The sequence below is a fragment of the Eptatretus burgeri genome, chromosome 1 (assembly GCF_056783735.1).
Source record: "Eptatretus burgeri isolate ZD-2024b chromosome 1, Ebu_testis_v1, whole genome shotgun sequence".
NCBI lineage: Eukaryota > Metazoa > Chordata > Myxini > Myxiniformes > Myxinidae > Eptatretus > Eptatretus burgeri.
This window is the reverse complement of record NC_140961.1, coordinates 40402293-40422605: the sequence shown is the minus strand read 5'-3', so window position 1 is coordinate 40422605 and position 20313 is coordinate 40402293. Positions and strand designations below refer to the sequence as shown.

Here is a 20313-nt window from a genome sequence, read left to right as displayed (position 1 = left end):
ATAATTTTGCGATTAAAATTCGAAATCTTCTTCCTGATTCGCTGTGATGTCGCACCGAGGAGTCAACCGCCATATCTGTATTGTCCACGGGTTACACCGCAGTACGATTTAACTCAAAAGGTGAATAATTTTCGATTTTGTGCAAATATGTCGATGCATCCTTGGTGGTTGTAGCAATACAAACCGAGATGGTTTCATGATGCAGCAATGACCAAAAGACCCTGAGTTTGCTATAAATTGAACGATGGATGTCTAAAATACCCGAGTGTAGATTGGGAATTAAAATGTTCACTTTTATGCTTGGAACATTTTACAGAGCACTGCTATGGAATCACAGATATAGCGAGATCTTGTGCTTATCTGCAACGATTGAGAAAGGATACCATCCCCACAATTAACCATCGGAAACAGCCGTTGATAGAAATTGTAACACCATCTCTACCCAGCTCCATGCACTTGCACATGTGAGATTTGAGCAGTGAATAAAACACCTGTGTTGCTGTGGGACAAGGCACGGCCACAGACACGGTGGTGGGATACGGCACGACCACAGACATGACGGTGGGACACGGCATAACCACAGACACGACAGTGGGACACGGCATGACCACAGACACGACGGTGGGACATGGCACAACCACAGACACAATGGTGGGACACGGCACGAGCACAGACACGACGGTGGGACACGGCACGACCACAGACACGACGGTGGGACACGGCACAACCACAGACACGACGGTGGGACACGGCACGAACACAGACACTATGGTGGGACATGGCACGACCACAGACATGATGGTGGGACACAGAATGAACAAGACTGTTTGTACATGGACATGACGGTGGGACACAGCGCGTCTGGCTTGGACATGATGGTGGGACATGACCACAGACACAAATGATGTCCCGGGAAAGTATTAAATGGAACGGTGCCGTACCGTATTGGACACTTGATCAGCCTGCGATGGTGGGACGAAGCATTCATCGCTCATTTTGTTCACAGTGTCTGAGTGTGCCTGGGCGGTGTCTGTGCTATGCCATGTCCATGCCCATGTCCGAGTATGCCCATGTCAGTGTCGTGATGTGCCGTCTCGACGGCCGTGGCCTTGCCATGTCCCACTGTCGTATCCGTGTCGTGTCCCACCATCGTGTCTGTGCCATGTAGTTGCCATGTTTTTGCTGGAGTAATATAACTGATTTATCAATGAATACAAAAGCCATTATAAACTTCAATTGAATGGAAAAACAAAACCTACTCATCTGCAGTGAACACTTGACAGGCGTTTTCATATTCACGAACACCTCCATTGTTGCCATCTTCATCTGAATCACTTGCGTAAGGCTCCAAACAATATGTGTCTATGATTCCCCCAAAAGCGTTTCCATAACTAATTTTGTCTCCAATAGTTTCTTCAAAATCCCACTGATCAGTTTCAACATACTGAGAACCTTCAGAGTTACTCACAACGGTGGAATCAATATCTGAATCTGAGCTTGATATGAATTGTTTCTCTGTCAGCTGCCATTTGGTTCAAGGTGTGATGTCACTGGCAAAATTCGACAATCGACACGAGGGCTTTTTTGGCATTTTTTGGCATTTTTTGAGTGGATAAAATAATTTCAAATTTTTTTCCCCTTCAAAGTGAACTGTGTCAAATCAGAAAAAATAACTCTGAAAACCATTGAAAACCAGTGCTGTGTTGTGTCCGTGGCGTGTCCCACCGTTGTGTCTGTGGTCGTGCCATGCCATGTCTGTACCGTTTCCGTGCTGTGTCGTGTCCGTGTCCCACTGTCGAGGTGGGTGGTGATGAGATCGGTCGATGGCAGGCCAGCACAGGTGTTTGATTCACTGCTCAAATCACTCATGTACATGTACATGTGCTGGTAGCTGGGTAGAGATGATAGTTTTAAGCGACGACTGTTTCTTCCGCTTAATCGCGGGGTTGGCATCCTCTCTCAATCGTGGCCGATAACCACAAGATTAAGCCATCTCTGTTCTTACATAACAGCGCTCTGTGTTTCATAACAATGATCCACGCTTGGGTATTTCAGACAAAACTCATCCAATTTTTGGAGATTATCAAGGGATCGATTAGCGTCGAGGTGGTCTGAGCATTTTGGGTTAGTTTTTAAGTTCAAATTTATCATGAATGTAGCTTGGAACATTGTCTTATAGATGTTAAGTATGTTACTACGGCAACTGAACATTGATTCTCTTTGAGGATACTTTTCTTTTTCTGTGAATAAAGCTAAAACAATGGGATGCAGGTACAGCAGAGACAAAATAAAAGTTATCTTATGAATGCTAGACTGGTTCAAAAGAAAAAAACAATATGTTTTCAAATTATATTTTAAGTAGAAACTGAATTTTTTTTCACTTGACCTTGAGTTTTTCTCAATGACCTTGACCTCTAATCACCTTGGCTAGTGGGATAGCCCACATCAAAGAACACATGTATGTACACTTAGAATACGTTTATATCATTTGTAGGTCCAGAGATCTTCAACTTTCTAAAATACGCAGTTAATGTGCAGTACGTGTTTGCCATGGCAATGGGCGTTTTTTCAAAATTCCCACGGATGCCAGGTTGGCACCCATACGTTTCTCAATGCACAGGGTCACGGGAGTCGGAATCGAGAATAAACTATTGTGCAACGTCCAGCGCAAGGTTAACCTTAAATCACCATTAATTTGGCTGCTGACCTATTGGAGGATTCTTAAAGAAACCCGAGTGAAACGTTCAAAATGTCATCGGAATGAGAAACCACTTACATTCCAAATGACTTGTTTATTTTTTAATGCACAATTGTATGTAATTCGTAAGGAATGATGTATTGTTTTCTTATGAATCATACGTCCTGTATTTCTATGTTGAAGAATAACAAAAACATCGTTTGGGTTTTCTTGAACTTCTGTATCTCATTTCGAGGACGGTTTGAACTGCCCTCGTACTTGAGCCCTCGGAACTCTTATTGATGATTTTCTGTAGCTGTGGTTGAGTGGAGTTTCAGATCGCAGAGCATTTTAAATGCGTCATGGTATCCGACTGACTGGTTGGATGAAGTGTTTTTCTGATGCGTCTCGGCACATCGGAGTCGGCTCGTGCATCTTCGATTATTATAGGTCGCACGTTGATTGGATTGACACACTTACGGGTGATTAGATTCGATTAGATCAGGTTTTTCTTTTTGTGGCACATCATGGCCTGTGAAGATGGTAGATTGTTGGACATGCACATATGAAGAGCTTGGTTATATTTAATCTGATAAATGGAGTGGAGGGGTGGGGGGGGGGGTAAGCCTTTGAATACTTTTTGTGAATGACCAAAACGATGACATCGTCTTCTTTCATGCTGCGGCACATAGCCGCAAGTTTGCATTGTTGCTGTGGGTGCGGCTGTGCCGCTGATGCAGTGTGCCTTGTCGGTTAGAGCAGGAATTTGGAATTTGTTCAGCGTGCCGACATAAACTCCTACTCTTTACGAAGAACACGGTGGAGTTTTTAACATCCGCCAACTAATGCAGCCAGACAGGATGGACCGAATTGCTGCTTGAGAGTTTGGTTTGACAACCACACAGGTTAAACATTGTTGTTTATTGCTTATTTATTATTTATCCATTTAATTATTTTAACAATCAAATACGTATGTGCATACTCTCTCCTCGGCTAGTTGTTGAAGTTTTGTTTTGGGGAGAAGGTCAGGCATATAATTAATTAAATGTCAGATAACCTGGTTAACTTGCACCAATCAATAGCCAATCAAATTATTATTCTGATGGAGGAGTCCTTTGTCTTCGGTTCATGTTGGGCTGTGTTCAGCAGACAAGTCAAATGATAGGTTTTCATCAACTGAAACTTGATGAAGGTGTACTAACTGCAGTGTGAAGCAATGGAAAGCTGACGTTTCGGATGGTAGTCCTTTATCAGACCAAAAGTTTTTTTTTTTTCAAAATTACTTTAAAAATTTTCTAAGGCTCATGGAGGTTATGGGATTTGATTGTGGGATCAGCATTACGAGCTGTTTTCATAAGAGGGGAAATGCCAACCAGACGAATGAATGTTTAATTACAAACCAATGTTCTTCGAGTTGCACCTGGATACATAAAATATCTCCACTATCCTACCAAAAGTTAAGGGGCATGCACGATTTTATCACCAATGCATTTTTGCATACTTGTCCTCCACGGTGTGTAGCAGTTTAACACGGTACCTTGTTGGGATTTTTCCATATCTTAATAATAATCTGAACCCTTCCTCTTACATCTGCTTCCAGACTTTGTTGAATTGGAGGCGGGGTTCTCCACCATTCCTCCCTACTTATTTATTCATCCCTGCATTCCCCCGTTATTTCAGATCTTGGGTCATTTTTTGAGCCATGAATCGGTGCTCCATTACTGTTTTCCGTAAGGTTTTAATTTTCAAATGGAGAATTGTAGGACACCATGCAGGAACATTTGGTTCGATAAACTGTACCATTTATATCCTGATGACTCCCTGAGCCCTTTCATCGTGGCATGGATGGTTGAAGTGAAAAAAAAACAAAACAATCCATTCAATTCAGCAGTCACCCGACTTGTGTTAAATTCTGTCGAGGTAATTTTCAATGTTCTGCCAGACCGATGACGTTGATGTTGCCTTAGTCATCCATCTCATGGCACTCCCGGCGGTTGATGGGAGGATGGGTGAGGATGGTGGAAATTGTCCGTGAAGGATGTACCCAATCTCTCGTCGTTCAATTATTATCCTTTGCTTTGGGTGCTCCATTAACTCCTTGCTCTGAGTTCAGTCGATTTGTGCAAAATATCGGTATTGGGCCTTTTTTCATTAAAGAATAAAACTTGGCGCAGATCTATGATTGTCCCTCTGAAGAATTTCACATGTGGAGCCATCGGGAGAATGCCCCACGTCAGCCGTTGTGGCCATTTTGGTGCCGTCGTGATTATTTTCTTTAATATCTTGGCAACTAAAGATGGATACGGTGACAACCAGAGTTGGTGTCAAAGCCACCCAATGCTCGCCTGTTTATACATTTATCGTTTTTAAAAGACTCGTCTAATAATTAATATTTTTTATAAAGCATTGCAGTGAAGTCTGATCCAAATAATTTTAAAGCAATATATGTATTTGTATATCGTAATCAGTAACAAGAGCGCAAGTGAGCACAATATACGCCCGAACAAGAAGGTATATACAGAATTGTGCTACTACATGGAAAACAGCATCCTGGTTGCCATGGCAACCACTTTAGATGACGAACGTATGTCGCGACACACCGTCTCCGCAGTCTGTACCTATGTACCAAATATGAAACGTGAAAGTTGAAAACTTTGGGAGTTAGAGTGCGGACAGGAACGGACGGACGGACGGACGGACGACACATAATACGTCCCGATATATATGTGTGTGTATATATATATATATATATATATATATATATATATATATATATATATATATATATATATATATATATATATATATATATATATATCGGGTGTATAAAAAAGTGTGGTAGATAAAAACATTAGAAAGGAAAAAATAACTTGCACCAAAAACTTTAACATTTTCACGCTCACGCCGGGGGTATTGCTATAGCTCTCTGTTCTTCGAACAGGTGAGCTAAAAATGGTAACTACCAAAAAATGGTGGTTCATATTTCTGACAGTACTTGTCAGGTGTGAGCAGTAAACGAAGCAGTAAACATTGTGGAATGTGGACGTACTACATTATGTAGCGTGCTTTCATCATAATGTCGATCTTGTATCAAGGGTAACGTGCGTACAATCAAGCTGCACTCATCTTAAAGATTATGAAATACACTGTTACGGCTGTGGAAAATCGCATTACACCATAAAGGACCCTTAGGTGAGTTATCTCTGTATGTACATGTGTAGTTAGCCCAAACCCGTTGCATAGAGGGAATTTATGTGATTCATCCGGGCTACGACGCTTTGAGTCAGTCGTTTTTCTGTTCTATCTGCATTTTGAACCAACCACGCCTCAACCGGCATCACACAACAACCACCTTAACCACCACACCGGCCATCGTCACCAACTACAACCACACTCCAACCCTCAGACAACAACAACAACACCAACAACCAGGCCACCGCCACCATCTACGCTCCCACATCATCGCATCACCGCCATTCCCAAACGGCACCATAACCATCAAACCACCACCGAAAACCCTCCACCACCTTCATCTCTCTCCTTCTACGGCCATTCCCGCACCACCTTCATCTCTCTCCTTCTACGGCCATTCCCGCACCACCTGTGGACACTGAACGTGGAGCTGTCTCGGGCCCGTTCAGCGATTTGGTGCCTAATGCATCGAGCCGCGAGCGCAGATAGCGGCCTTTCCGAGGGAAAATTCGGATCAAAAACTCTACACGCCCACTTTTTCTCCATCCAATTAGCGAGCGCGGGGCGGCTTGGCCCCGCCTCCAGGCGCGTGTGTGTGAAGTCGATATATGCAAATTCTAGGATCAGGGGAGATTCATGCCCCCATTTCCTCCGACCAATGGGTGAGCATGGCTCCGCCCCCGAGGTCATTCTGATCCGAATATTTGCATATTAGCTGCTCCTGCCAGCCTATAAGAAGGCGAGCGTAAGGCGAATGAAGGTGAGTTGGGTTCTGGAGTCGGCTGGGGAGAGCAGCAGAGTCAAGTCAGTCGGTGGAGTCGTGAGGAGAGTGCGGAACTGAAGAGGGTCGGCTGAGGAGAGTGTGGAACGGAGAAGAGTTGCAGAGAGAGTCGGGCGAGTGAGAGCGGTGGAACTGCAGACAACGGAGCTCGGGTCCGAGGCCATAAGGACGGCGGTCGGCGATGAGGTCGCGGTGTGGGATCGCTCGTCGCGGAACCCAAGCCAGCCAGCCATTCTCCTCCCCCAAGGCATTAACAATTCCACCTTTCCCCCGCGCTGAGATGGTGCAAAAGGGGGCCCCGTTCCCACCCCACTCCAAACGTCGTGCCAACGAAACCCGCCAAAGAGCACGGAGTCGGGGCACAGCCACGCGGCCACATTTGCGGCTCGCCCGCCAACGCGTCACGAGGACGCGGGTAGGACCCCCCCGGTCTCGCGGACCTGGCCGCTCCTCCAGGTCACGCACACATTTGGCCTACAGGCCTGTCTGCCCCCTTGTCTATGAGGGTGGCTTCTTTTCTTTGCTTTTGTGTAAATGTGTGTTGGCACCATCTGTAAAGTAAAGCTGTATAAGTGTTGCCGTGTGTGCGCGTAGTCAGTATTAACTCTGTGTCGTTGTTGCTTTTTTTTTGTTTTAATTGCTATATGTGCATTTTGACTGTATGGCTGTATATACGTATTCTCTCCGTGTGCCGGGAAATAAATGTGCATTGTGTGAACTGTTTTCCCGTTTCGCTTCGTCTTTTCTCCATTGACTCTCCATCCTGCTTCACGTAAAGGGTTCGTAGCGGGTGCAAGATCCCGGTAATTAATCTGAACCATCAAGGTCGACGATAACACCGCTCGGTTATCCCGATAGTACGGAACGGGCCACTTAAAGTGGCCCGTGTCCGCAGTCGACCTGTGGCGAGGTACGATCGCCCGGTTTACCATCCGCGTGGGTACTTAGGTAGGTCGAGTTTGGCAAACAACCCTATCCTACGCGGGTGGCCGATTGGCACGATTGTGGTGAGGTCGAAAGGCCCACCCGTGACTGGCTCCGGGCGATAGTTCCCGGAGGGTCACGACTGAATTGTCCGTCCGGTGGGCGACGTGCCGCGATCCGAGTTACGTGGCCGTCCACATGCCGGCGGGCGCGAATTCGCAACAATACTTTCAGACCCTGCTATTTGCAGGGGATACGTTCTTGAAAAATGCCCCAAATGTTGGAGTATTGTTTGTTTGTTTGTTGTTTAACATAGTGTAGGCTCGTGGAAGAGTGATTACATAAAACAAATCAGGACACAAAATAACAAAGGGAACAACAGGAGAAAGGGGAAAGAACAACAGCAGGGTGGAGGGAGAAAGTAGACAGAGACGGACAAACAAGGGATGCAAGTAACGATGAGGGGAAGGGAGAATGCAAAGGGTGGACAATATGGATACATCAGCAAAATTGTTTGACCAGTTTGTGATTTTGGCAAGGTCTGAGGAGAGGGAAGAGGCTGCTGCCTGTCTGTCAGAAGGATGAGAGATGTCACGGCAGAGAGTGGAGTCATCATCAAAGAGATAAAGAGGATTTTCCAGAGTCAGGGAGATCATTGATGAAGATTAAGAAAAATATGGGACCTAAAACACTGTCTTTCATTACTCCAGCCTTGACAGGGTTCAATTGAGAGCCACATGTTGTCTATGAAAGTGGAGGAAGTCAGTAATCCAAGAGTGGAGTTGGCCTTGGATTCCACAGGCAGACAATTTTGAGAGTAAGGCAGGATGCCAGACTGTATCAAAAGCTCAAGATATGTCCAGAGAGACAGCCCTGATCTCATGTCTGATATTGAGGGGCATCACCATTGTTAGAAGAGTTGAAGCAGCACGTCCAAAGTAGAGTGACCACGCCTGTATCCGAATTGATGATCTGAGATGAAGCTTCTGGAGAAAAGGAATTATTTTATATCAACAGCGATGATGGATTCAAACTTTGCTGATGATTGGAAGGAAGCTAGTTGGCTTGTTGTTAAGTGCAGCCGTTTTTGCACCTTTTTTTTCTGGAATGCTGTGATGTTGGCTGATTTCCAATTTCCCAAGTGGTTATAGCCCTGAAGTGTTAAAAAAAATACAAAAAACAAAAACGCAAAGCGCAAATGTTGAAGAAGGTCACACTTTATGACCCGCGAATATGTGGGTTCCACGAATAGCGAATTCACGAATAGTGGGGTCTGACGGTACTTGTAATCGTACACGAGACTAGTCATCACAGTCACCAACACACTGGCACAAAGCTGTACACTTCAGAGCTGCTTTCGTGCACTTGCATTTTCCTCTGCAGCCCTTTTTGCATCAAAATCACAAAGGTTCGCCTAAAGACCGGCTCACCTGGGAAAGTGTTGTCCACAGTCGCATCCACTCGTTGGGCTTGGTCCAGGCTCGGTCTGCATATGATGGCATATTTGGGGCTACTTCCAGCAATTGGCTCCAGCAGTGTCCACTTTCAAAAACAGCTCTGCATGTAATGCATCAGAGCATCTTTGGTCGGAGGGATTTCCTCCATCCCTCATGCTCTTGACGAACAGCTCGTAACATGCCTTGTTGATGTCCTCTAAACTGCTTGTTCGGTCATATATTAAAATCGTGAAGCACTCCAGGACTGCACTGTCATCTGCTAATATGTGCAGTGGTTCTTCTGAAACTGCAAGAAGGACTGTGGTAGCTTCATCATAGGCTTTCCAGGTATTCCATGCTTTGTTTTCCCTCGAGAGGTGAATGATGACAGTGCCGCAGACAGCATAGGCTTGGAACATGGGAAGGGCGTCTCTGATCCCAGAGGTGTGTCAGTCTCATGGGCAGCGATGTACCGAAAGTGATACCCTGTCCCGAACGCCGCTCATAGCTCCTTGGTAATGATTCTGGGGACGACAGCCACAGGTAGAACAACTACATCAGTGTCTACCATATGTAGAGTTACTTTCTCGAAACATTGGCTCACAGTATGAGCTCTGTGCAGGAGCATTTGGGTATCCCCTTCTTCATGGCTGTGAGGAGAAGGCTGGCTTGTCTTATTGATGATTGTGTAAAACCTGGGTCCATGTGCGGCAATTTCCAGCTTGTCTGTTGCAATGAGTGCAGCATGCCTTTTTTATAAAGGGCAAAATGCTCTGAGTTGTCAACTTGAAGAAACTGCAGCCAGTTTGCAATTTGACCATTCAACTCTTATCCTAGCTCCTTTTGTGTCCTTCCTTCTTGTCTGTGATTTCAGGTGTTCTCAAAATAACAATCCTAAAATATGTCCACTTGACGAGCCCATTGGATTTGGCCCAGGATGTATGGTATGAAGAACTTCAATGCATAGTCATCAAAGGTTTTGGCACCATCTGGTTTCACCATGTTGACAACTGCAGCTTCATCAAGCATAATGACATCGGTCTCTGGAATATCGCCTTGGATATCACCACAAGTTTGGAGACGACTCAAGAGGTCAGACTTTTTACTGAGACGTCGACTGCCATGAAAAGATATTGACCGAGGGTAGGCCGGGTTTTCATTCGCTCACCTGGAATGTAGTTCCGAGGAGCTTTTCGGATGGCGCGTCGTCCGTCCATCAGTCCATCCATCCGTAAACACAACTTCTTCTCCGAAACTGCTGATGGGATTGTGACCAAATTTGGCTAAATTCTATTTCGTATGTTGCAACTCAAGTTTGTTCATGGCATTAAAAAATTTGTGGTCTAAGGGGGTCTACCAGGGTTCAAAGTCGCTCCAGGTTTGACCCCTCAAAATAGGTATTTGCTTTTTCTTCTGCAACTAAACAAACAATTTCGATGAAACTTGACCACAACCTTCATCACCCATGGTGTTCCAAAGTTAATTCATGGCATTAAAAAAAAATCTGGCCCTGAGGGGGTCCACTTGGGTGTTGCACCTCAAAATAGGTATTTGCTCTCTTCCCAGAAACTACACGCACAATTTTGATGAAACTTCACAACAACCTTCATCACCCGTGATTTACCAAAGTTTGTTCACAGCATTAAAAAAATAAAAGGCAAGCGTTTCCTCCCAAAATAGGTATTTACTTTATTCTCCATTATTTATATTTATGGGTTATCCATGCCTACCAGTGGTTCCCTGGTTTTCTTATCCAGCCACTACCAGGTGAGCACTCAGGGGTATTTCCCATATTTTTGTGTAATTGCATCATGTCTTCTTGTGAAGATATTGAAGAAAATGTGTTCTTCACTAATGGCATCACCAAAATGAACGTCACGGTACACATGGGGCATTTTTGAGATGGCTCCACATCTACAAATCTTCAGTAATGCAATAGTTATAGTGCAACTATATTTCTAGTCCATTGATAATATTCATGGTTATGCGTATCACAACGCATGTCTATATATATATATATATATATATATATATATATATATATATATATATATATATATATATATATATATATATATATATATATATATATATATATATATATATATATATATATATATATATATATATATATATTGTTGCGGATTCGCGCCCGCTGGCGTGCGGACGGCCACGTAACTCGAATCGCGGCACGTCACCCACCGGACGGACAATCCAGTCGTGACCCTCTCGGACTAACGCCGGGAACTAGTCACAGGTGGACCTTTCGGTCTCACCACGATCGTGCCAATCGGCCCCCGCGTGGGATAGGGTTGCTCGCCAAATTCGACCTACCTAAGTACCCACACGGAGGGTAGACCGGGCGATTGCACCTCGCCGCAGGTCGACTTCGGACACGGGCCACTTTAAGCGACCTGTTCCGTACTATCGGGATAACCGAGCGGTGTTATTCGTCGGCCTCGACGGTTCGATTAATTATCGGGCGTTTTAGCCCACGACCAACCCTTTACGTGAAGCAAGATGGAGATTCAATGAAAGAAAAGACGAAGCGAAGCGGGAAAACAGTTCAACATAACTCACATTTATTTCGCGATGAACGGGAAGCACACATATACAATTACACCAAAAGCACATGTAAAAGGAGAAGAAACACAATATTACACAAAAAGCAAATATAAAAGAGAAACACAATGCAGAGCTATCCGACTACCGAGCACACGGCAACACTGATACAATTTTACTTCACAGACGGCGCCGACAACACAGATACCCAAAGCAAAAGAAAGAGAACCACCCTCCAGGATGAGGGGGGCCTGGGGCCGAGACCGCGTCGGGCCTACCCGTCTGATGATGAGACGCAAAGTGGCGGTGGCGCCTCAACTCCGCGGGCCTCGCGGACAGTGTCTGGTAGGGGGTGGGAAAGGGGCCCCCTTGTCGCACTATCTCAGCGCGGGGGGGAAACAGGAGGGGGGTTGTTGATGCTCGGGGGGGAGGAGGATATCACCCTGTCTCGGGTCCCGCGACGAGCATCTCCACCTCGACCTCGGTCGCGCCGCCGGCCTCCGCAGCTCCCCGACTCCGACGCGAGCACCCCCTCGATCGCCTTCGCCGCCGCCACCTCTCCACAGCTCCGTCCTCTTCACTCTGACTAGTACCACTTCTTCCCAGCTCCACCAACAACTCCCAACCGCGAACTCGAACTGCGAACTGCTGGCTTCTCCCCTCCGAACTCAACTGTTTGGCGAGCGCGGCCGTTTATATCCCCCATGGCTTCGCCCCCCCACCTTTGACCCTTTACCTCCGACCCTTCACCTCCAACTGGCTCCCCATTGGACCGAGGAAAAGTGGGCGTGAATGCTTTTTGATCCATGAATTTGCATATAGCGACCTCACTCCAACGCCCTGGAGGCGGGGCCAAATCGCCCCACGCTCTCCGATAGGACGGAACAGAAGTGGGCGTGAGTCGTTTTTGATCCGTTTTTCTCGGAAAGTCTGTGATGTTTCTGAACACGCTGCTCGGTGCGCGCCCTGCACGAGTCCAGTATCGGTGCCCACAAGTGGCGTAAGAATGGTGGTGAATCGATGGTGGCGAGTTGTGACGGTAAAGGTCGTGGCTGTTGTTGTGAAGCGGCGTTGTGGTTGGTGGTTGTTGTTGTTAAGCGGCGTTGTGGTTGGTGGTTGTAGTAATGGCGGCTGGTCCAAAATAAAGATAGTAAAGAAAAACGGCTATCTAAAAGGGTCGCAGCCCACATGAATGACATTTATTCCCTCTAAACAACGGGTTTGGGCCTAACTACACATATACTTACAGAGATATCTCGCCTAAGGGACGTGAATGGTGGTTTGTGAATTTCGTCAACCACAACAATATATATATATATATATATATATATATATATATATATATATATATATATATATATATATATGTATATATATATATTGTTACGGTTGTGGAAATTCGCAAACCACCATTCAGGTCCCGTAGGTGAGATATCTCTGTAAGTACATGTGTAGTTAGCCCAAACCCGTTGTATAGAGGGAATTTATGTGATCCATCCGGGCTGCGACGCTTTGAGTTCGCCATTTTTTCTGTTCTATCTTTTATTTCAAACAAACAGCATCTCAACAACCACGCCATCCCAACCACAGCGCCAACCACACTACAACCACGCCACCTCCACCATCTATGCTACCACATCTTCACCACTCACCATTCAGTAGGCCCTGTGCGGTTACGATCTCCGGGAACAAACAAAAACCAACAACTATGCTCACGGGTTTTCCCGCCTGTTTCTCCCGTCGAAATTCTTCGCGATCGGTGTGGAGGAGGGGCGATGCAGGGGTCAAAGGTCATGTAGAGGAGGGGTCTGATTTTGGGGGAATGGTTCCCTGGCTCTGAGCCAAGACTGACGGCCCCGGCCCCCGCACGGCGCGGGGTGGAGGGGGAGCGAGAGGTCACGCCCCCCTTCGAGGGGCTTCTCCAAGAAGCTCGAAGGGAGGCGGGGCCGAAAACGGGGCGGAGCGAAGGGCGGAGCCCCGCGCTACAAAAGGCGGACAGGACGGACCTCGAGGGGTGGTTCGTCGAGGGTTGGTCTTCATGTTGGTCTTCTGGTTCATGGTCGTCTTCTGGTTCGAGTCGCGAGCTTATTGTTCCTACCTTGCTTCTTTGATCCGTGCGCGAGCGCGGAAAACAGCGCCAAACAAACCCCATCCGTTTCCCCAAAACTCCGTCCGTACCGTCGAGCGGACCACACGAGCGACATGCGGCACGAGCTCGTGGACCACGCCGGAGGGGCTCGGAGTTGCGGTCGCAAAAGGAGGACTCGACGCGATCAGGGAAGTCACACTTCCATTTTCTTTTGCGGTTTGGTGTAAATGTCTGTGGGTGGTGCCGTGCGTCAAGTAGTATTGTTTTAAGTGTTGCCGTGTGCTCGTGTATTCGGTCGTAGCTCTGCATTGTTGTTGTTTTAAATTGATATATGTGCATTTCTGATTCTGTTGGCTGTATATGTGTGCTCTGTGTCTGTGTGAATAAGTGCTTGTGTGAACTTGTTCCCCGTTTCGCTGTGTCCTTCCCTTTGTTGAATCTCCATCTTGCTTCACGTAACGGGTTCGTCGTGGGCTTAATACGCCCGATAAGTAATCGGACCCGTCGAGGCCGACGATAACACCGCTCGGTTATCCCGATAGTACGAACGGACCCCTTAAGCGGCCCGTGTCCGGAGTCGACCTGCGGCGAGGTGCGATCGCCCGGTTTACCATCCGCGTGGATACTTAGGTAGGTCGAGTTTGGCGAACAACCCTATCCCACGCAGGTGACCGATTGGCACGATCGTGGTGAGGCCGAAAGACCCACCCATGACTAGCTCCCGGCGTTAGTCCGAGAGGGTCACGACAGAATTGTCCGTCCGGTGGGCGACGTGCCACGATTGGAGTCATGTGGCCGATTGCACGCCGGCGGGCGCGAATTCGCAACAACAACAAAATATATATATATATATATATATATATATATATATAAATATATATATATATATATATATATATATATATATATGCCTGGTGTTGGCACAGAGGTTAGAGCAGCGGCTTGGGATCCAAAAGGTCCTGAGTTCAAGCCCCGTTCGGCCACTGAATTAATACACCAGGGGGTTGACTCAGCCTGTCATCCTTCCGAGGTCGGCAAAGTGAGTACCAGTATACTGGGCCGGTGTATACCCCGGTTAAAATAGGTGTACCATATCCCTGTGTCGTAAGAGGCGACCAGGGTTGCGTCAGGAAGGGCATCCGGTGTAAAACATGTGCCAAATCACTATGCGGATCATACGGATGATCCGCTGTGGCGACCCCTAACGGGAGCAGCCGAAGGAAGAAGAAGATATATATATATATATATATATATATATATATATATATATATATATATATACATATATATATATATACACATACATACATACATACATACATACATACATACATACATACATACATACATAAACACACAACATGAAAGGGACATCCCATGGCTTTTTTGTTGGGTTTTTTGATTCTCGTCGGTGGAGTTGTATTAAATGTCCATGAATTCCATCATGCTCTGGTTTTTCTACCTGATGATGAAGAAACATCACATTTCATCCCACCCCCCCTCCCCCTATGTTGCAGCTCGAAAGGATGAGCAATTGCAGAGATTTCTGGCCTCACAGAACCCTTTGGGACAGCACTCAAACACGTTGGAGTCTTTTCTCATCAAACCCATCCAGCGCGTTTTGAAGTACCCTCTGCTTCTCCGTGAACTCGTCTCTCTTACAGACCCAGAGAGCGAAGAAAACTACCACCTGTCAGGTGAGGGTAGTTCCACAACTTGCAGCTGATGAGACTAAGTTGTAAACTCACTGTTGGTTGGAAATGGATGCATTGCTTTCATTTATTCCTCATAATTGTTGATCTTGATGAGTCTTTATGCTCTTACAATTTTGTTCTGTCATATTTTCCAATGAAACTTGAACACGACTATCTCGAGCATCAGGAGAAATGAAGCTCACCTTATCCAGCTGTTGTGGATACGATGAGTTGGATAAGGTGAGCAACAAAAACAACACTCAATCTCAAAAGCCACATCCGCGTGTGTGCCACACCCAATGTGATGGAAACCCCAACAATCACACAACCCACACCTCATCACATCCAACTCGGACATGAAACCAGCCACGTTCATTCCCTGAGACATAAGTAAACAACAAGCACACACACACATGCTCACCCATACAACACCACATACATACAACACCAGATCACATCTAAGTGAAAAAAAAAAGAGCAGAACAGCCCATCGTTGATGTGATTTGACGTTTACTTTGCTTCAGGTTTGTAAAATAAAATAAATGAGATCGTGACGTTGCCAGATATGCCTCCACCCACGTTATTACATCATTATACATACTTGTACCAAGTTTGATTTTAATTCCTGAACCCAGATTCAAAATATTAAATAATTCTGGATGCCAGACCATGCGTCTGATCAGGTTGAAATTTAAAACATATATTCCACATGATTACTAAGCCTGGTTTAAGCCTGGTGTTGGCTTTGTGGTTAGGGTGGTGGCTTGGGATCCTTGGGTCCTGAGTTCAAGCCCTGTTGTCTGCTGAATTGATACACCAGGTGGGGTTGACTCAGCCTGTCATCCTTCTGAGGTCGGCAAAATGAGCACCAGTGTACTGGTAAGGGGGACAATGCATCAGCGGCATAGCCGCGTCTTAACCAATGATGCAACCAGCAGCCACAGGCTGCACTCGATAGAGAGAGAGACTAAGCCTGGTGTTGGCTTATTGGTTTTGGGTGCTGGCTTGTGATCTTAGGGTCCTGAGTTTGAGCCCCGTTGGCCACTGAATTAACATCAGGTGTGGTTGACTCAGCCTGTCATCCTTCCAAGGTCGGCGAAATGAGTACCAGTGTACTGGTATAGGGGCACAGCATCAGTGGCATAGTCACATCCCATCAAAATGATAGTGACGTTTCAAGGAGCTGCCATATGACATATTGCACCCCAACAAAATTATAGTGACGGTTCAAGGACCTTCCATACCCGGCAGCCAAGCTGCTATACGCAAGAAGAAGAAGAAGAAGAAGAAGAAGAAGAAGAAGAAGAAGAAGAAGAAGAAGAAGAAGAAGAAGAAGAAGACATAACTACCACATCATAACTGTGATGTTTCACATCAATTGATTAAGCAGTTGAAGAGAGATTAAAAAAAAATCTCTTTTAAACCAATATGGCTGCCAGACCATGTGACCTATTAATTATTCATGAACACCCTGGTATCCCCAAGGCTTGGGGAACTTATGGGTGACATTTTCCCTCGATCTGTGCAGCCGTTCTGGAGAAGAAGATTTTAAAATGTTGATTTTTTCCAAAAAAATCATAGCTGCCAAACCATGTGACCTATGACGTCACGGGTGGAGAACCTTTTTTTTTTCCTCATGGATAGGCGAGCATACCTGTAAAGTTTCGCTTCGATCTGTTCAGCTGTTTCGGAGAAATTTTTTGAAGGTTTTATGTAAAAAAACAATATGGCTGCCGAACCACGTGACCGATGACGTCATCAATTTTTGTTCCCAATTACAATTTAGCCCGAGATGACCCTCAATTGTTCACACTGATCGGATAAAGCATTTGATGTATGCAATTATGATGTTATGAGGAAGCTACCTATGACAAAAAATCACACCTATTTCCCACGGAGAGTACTTCACGTGTGCCAAGTTTCAATTTTTACGCCTCCGGTGACGAAGCCACCAGTGGCATGATGTTTTCGGGTTGTCCATCCGTCCGTCCATGCACATTTTCTCCGTTTTCTCTGCAACCGCTTCTCCGCTTCACAAATTTTCACCTGAGATGCGACTACACATGCAGATTTTTTTTAAATTGTAATTATGACATCATATGTCATGTGGTGTGGCAGCCATGTTGTAAATATTGAAAAACTTTGGACCTCTGTATCTCCTAAACCGCAACATGTCAAAAATTGAAACTTGGCAACTGGCAACTACTCTGCATTGTGAATAAGTGTTATATGGCTACGGCATCGTCGGTGAAGCGGTATCCTGGTCATAGTTTGACACGTAAAACACTGCATTCGATCAGTATGAAAATTAGTGAGGTTCATCTTGGGAAATATTTGAACACAAAAAAAAAATTATGATGTCATCAGTCATGTGGTTTGGCAGCCATATTGGGGTTATTTTTGGGGTTTTTTTGTTAAACGAAAAATCTTCTTCTCCAGAAACACTTTACAGATAGAAGTAAAACTGCACACAAATGATTGACTAGCCATGCTGAATAAACTTTGATAACTTTGATGTCATAGGTCACATGGTCTGGTAGCCATCTTGGATTTACCCTCAAACGTTCAAAAATCTTCTTCTCCAGAACAGCTGGACAGATCGATGGGAAACTGCACAGTCATCTTCCCTATGACTTGAGGATATTAGGTTGATAAAGACTTAGTGATAAGTCACGTGGTCCGGTGGCAATATTGGATTGAAGAAAAATATTAAATAATGTTTTCTCTTGAACTGCTTATCTGATCGAAGCGAAATTTGCCAGGTATCATCTAACAATATAGCTGCATACATTGTATAAATGATGACGTCATAGGTCACCTGGTGCGGAAGACATGTTCGATAGACAAACAAACATTGTCCGATCAAAACGAAGCTTCACACACGGGATCCTCCATCAAATCTTGGGCAGAGACCAAATTTTCAATGCCATGGGCCACGTGGTTTGGCAGCCATGTTAGTTTGAAAACCAAAAGTTTAAAAACCTTTTTCTCCAAAACCACTGAACAAATCAATGCGAAACCTATTGCGTAACATGAAGCAATGACATTGGATCACAACTGCAAAGTTTCATGTCGATCTCTACAGCAGTTTACAAAATATAATTTTTAATGATTTTCCTTGAAACCAATGTGGCTGCCACACTATGCGACTGATGTCATTTCTAAGTCATTTGTATGCAACAAGGCGAGTGGATCATCACTGCAAAGTCTAGTGTTGATGGGCTAAATGGTACCTGTGCCTTTGTCACGACGTGTGTTGAGGCGAGCACAGCGAACCGATCCACGCTAGTATATAATATATGCCTTATTATGTTTATATTTCTGACGATTTTATTTTCGACAACCTGACCTGGGACCATAAAACCCATATTATTATAAAGGTCTTTGTCTGTGGAGTTCTGGTTGTAAATTATTTTTGCCATTACTAATGACCTTACACTATTTTTTTTTTCCCCTCCCTCATAATATTATGAGATTCGGCCATCTCATGAGATTGTGAATTGAACATTGTTCCGTCGTTGTTTACTTTTAACATTGTTCTTAACGGTTGGGAACAGCAACATTGTTAAGAGTAGGAAGAAAGGGGGAGGGGAGGACAGAGTTGGAGTGGGAGGTAATGGACAGAGAAGGGACACAGTTGGGAGAGGGACGTTGAGGTTCTGGGGGGGAGGGTTTGAGGATTTGTGGTGGGGGTGGTTGAGGATTTGGGTTGGAGAGGGGGGAGAGGACTTGGGGTTGGGTTAGGGGAGGGTGAGGGCCTGTGGTTGAGAGAGGGGTGTTGAGGACTTGGGGTTGGGTTAGGGGAGGGTGAGGGCCTGTGGTTGAGAGAGGGGTGTTGAGGACTTGGGGTTGGGTTAGGAGTGGGTGAGGGCCTGTGGTTGAGAGAGGGGTGTTGAGGACTTGGGGTTGGGGGAGGAGTTGAGGACTTGAAGTCACATCTTACATTACGCGGAAATTCCATGCGTACCTGTTAATATACGATTCATTTGCACAAGGGTATGACGGTATGTTTTCTTTTTTTTATGGACCTCTCTGAACATTGATGTCGTTCATAAGAGGTTCCGTCGCTTGTTCGGTACGACTTCCTGCGTCAGCATTTCCAGAAGGGGTTTTTAAATGGATGTTAGATTTTAAGAATACCTTTGCTTGACACGCTCTTGAACAAGACGTCACTTTAGGATGCAATAAATAGTCACTGGGGTCAGTATGCAAATGAGAAAACTCTCAAGCTTAAATTACAGAGACTTTTTTTTGGGGGGGGAATACAGATCAGGTTTTCCTTGAAAAAGGATTGTGCACCTGATAGTAACCACAAACAATCCTGCCGACACTCTTACTGGCAAACAAGCAGGATGCACCTCGTACATCACCTTATGGGTGGATTACTGTGAACATACAAACGCTAACGATGGTTCTATTGCTGTGTCAGGTTCATTGTTTTTGAGTTGCTTTAGCTCACGCAGCTTGCGTAAGTGGAGCATTTGCAATTGCTTCGCTGTTCGCTTCCCTCACAGCCGGAAAATATAAAAAGGACGGAATCATTAAACTTGCCTTTTCATAAGCACCTGAGATAAATGCATGCAAATTTACTCGTTTTTCTGTCCGGGATGCAGAGGCACTGCGTGCTATGAACAAGGTTGCAAGCCACATCAACGAAATGCAGAAAATCTATGAGGAATTTTGCCCGTTGCTGGAGAAGCTGGCCAGCCAGCATGCCGAGCTGCAAAATGAGGTAGAAAATTGGGGGGGGGGGGGACAGCAGAGCCAACATCTCGATCTGCATTTCATTTGCCACATTTCCACTGAATGAAATAACATTCCCTTTCATGGAATGTTCAATGAGAGACTCCATCCGTGGTCTTGCTTATGAAAGAAGCAGCTATGTTGTGGTTGTGGTGCTTTCGACGTGCTGCTGTCGTCGTACCGTCGATTGTTGGGTTGTGAGATGTTATTAATAC

At 45.4% G+C, this 20313-nt stretch overlaps 1 protein-coding gene and 1 long non-coding RNA gene across 8 annotated transcripts in view; one reads left to right on the top strand and one right to left on the bottom strand.

The window, feature by feature from the left end:
• Window positions 1-20313, top strand: part of LOC147034316 (rho guanine nucleotide exchange factor TIAM1-like) — a 162154-nt gene that overhangs the window by 124695 nt on the left and 17146 nt on the right. For all 7 annotated transcript variants that reach the window (XM_085880582.1, XM_085880610.1, XM_085880615.1 and 4 more), the window contains 2 exons: window positions 15179-15358; window positions 19969-20087. In XM_085880582.1, the coding sequence (XP_085736708.1) occupies window positions 15179-15358; window positions 19969-20087 (299 nt within the window). The remainder of the gene's footprint in view (window positions 1-15178; window positions 15359-19968; window positions 20088-20313) is intronic.
• The window catches only part of LOC147034317 (uncharacterized), a 29530-nt gene that overhangs the window by 2199 nt on the left and 7018 nt on the right, over window positions 1-20313 (bottom strand). The gene's annotated exons all lie outside the window — the stretch shown is intronic.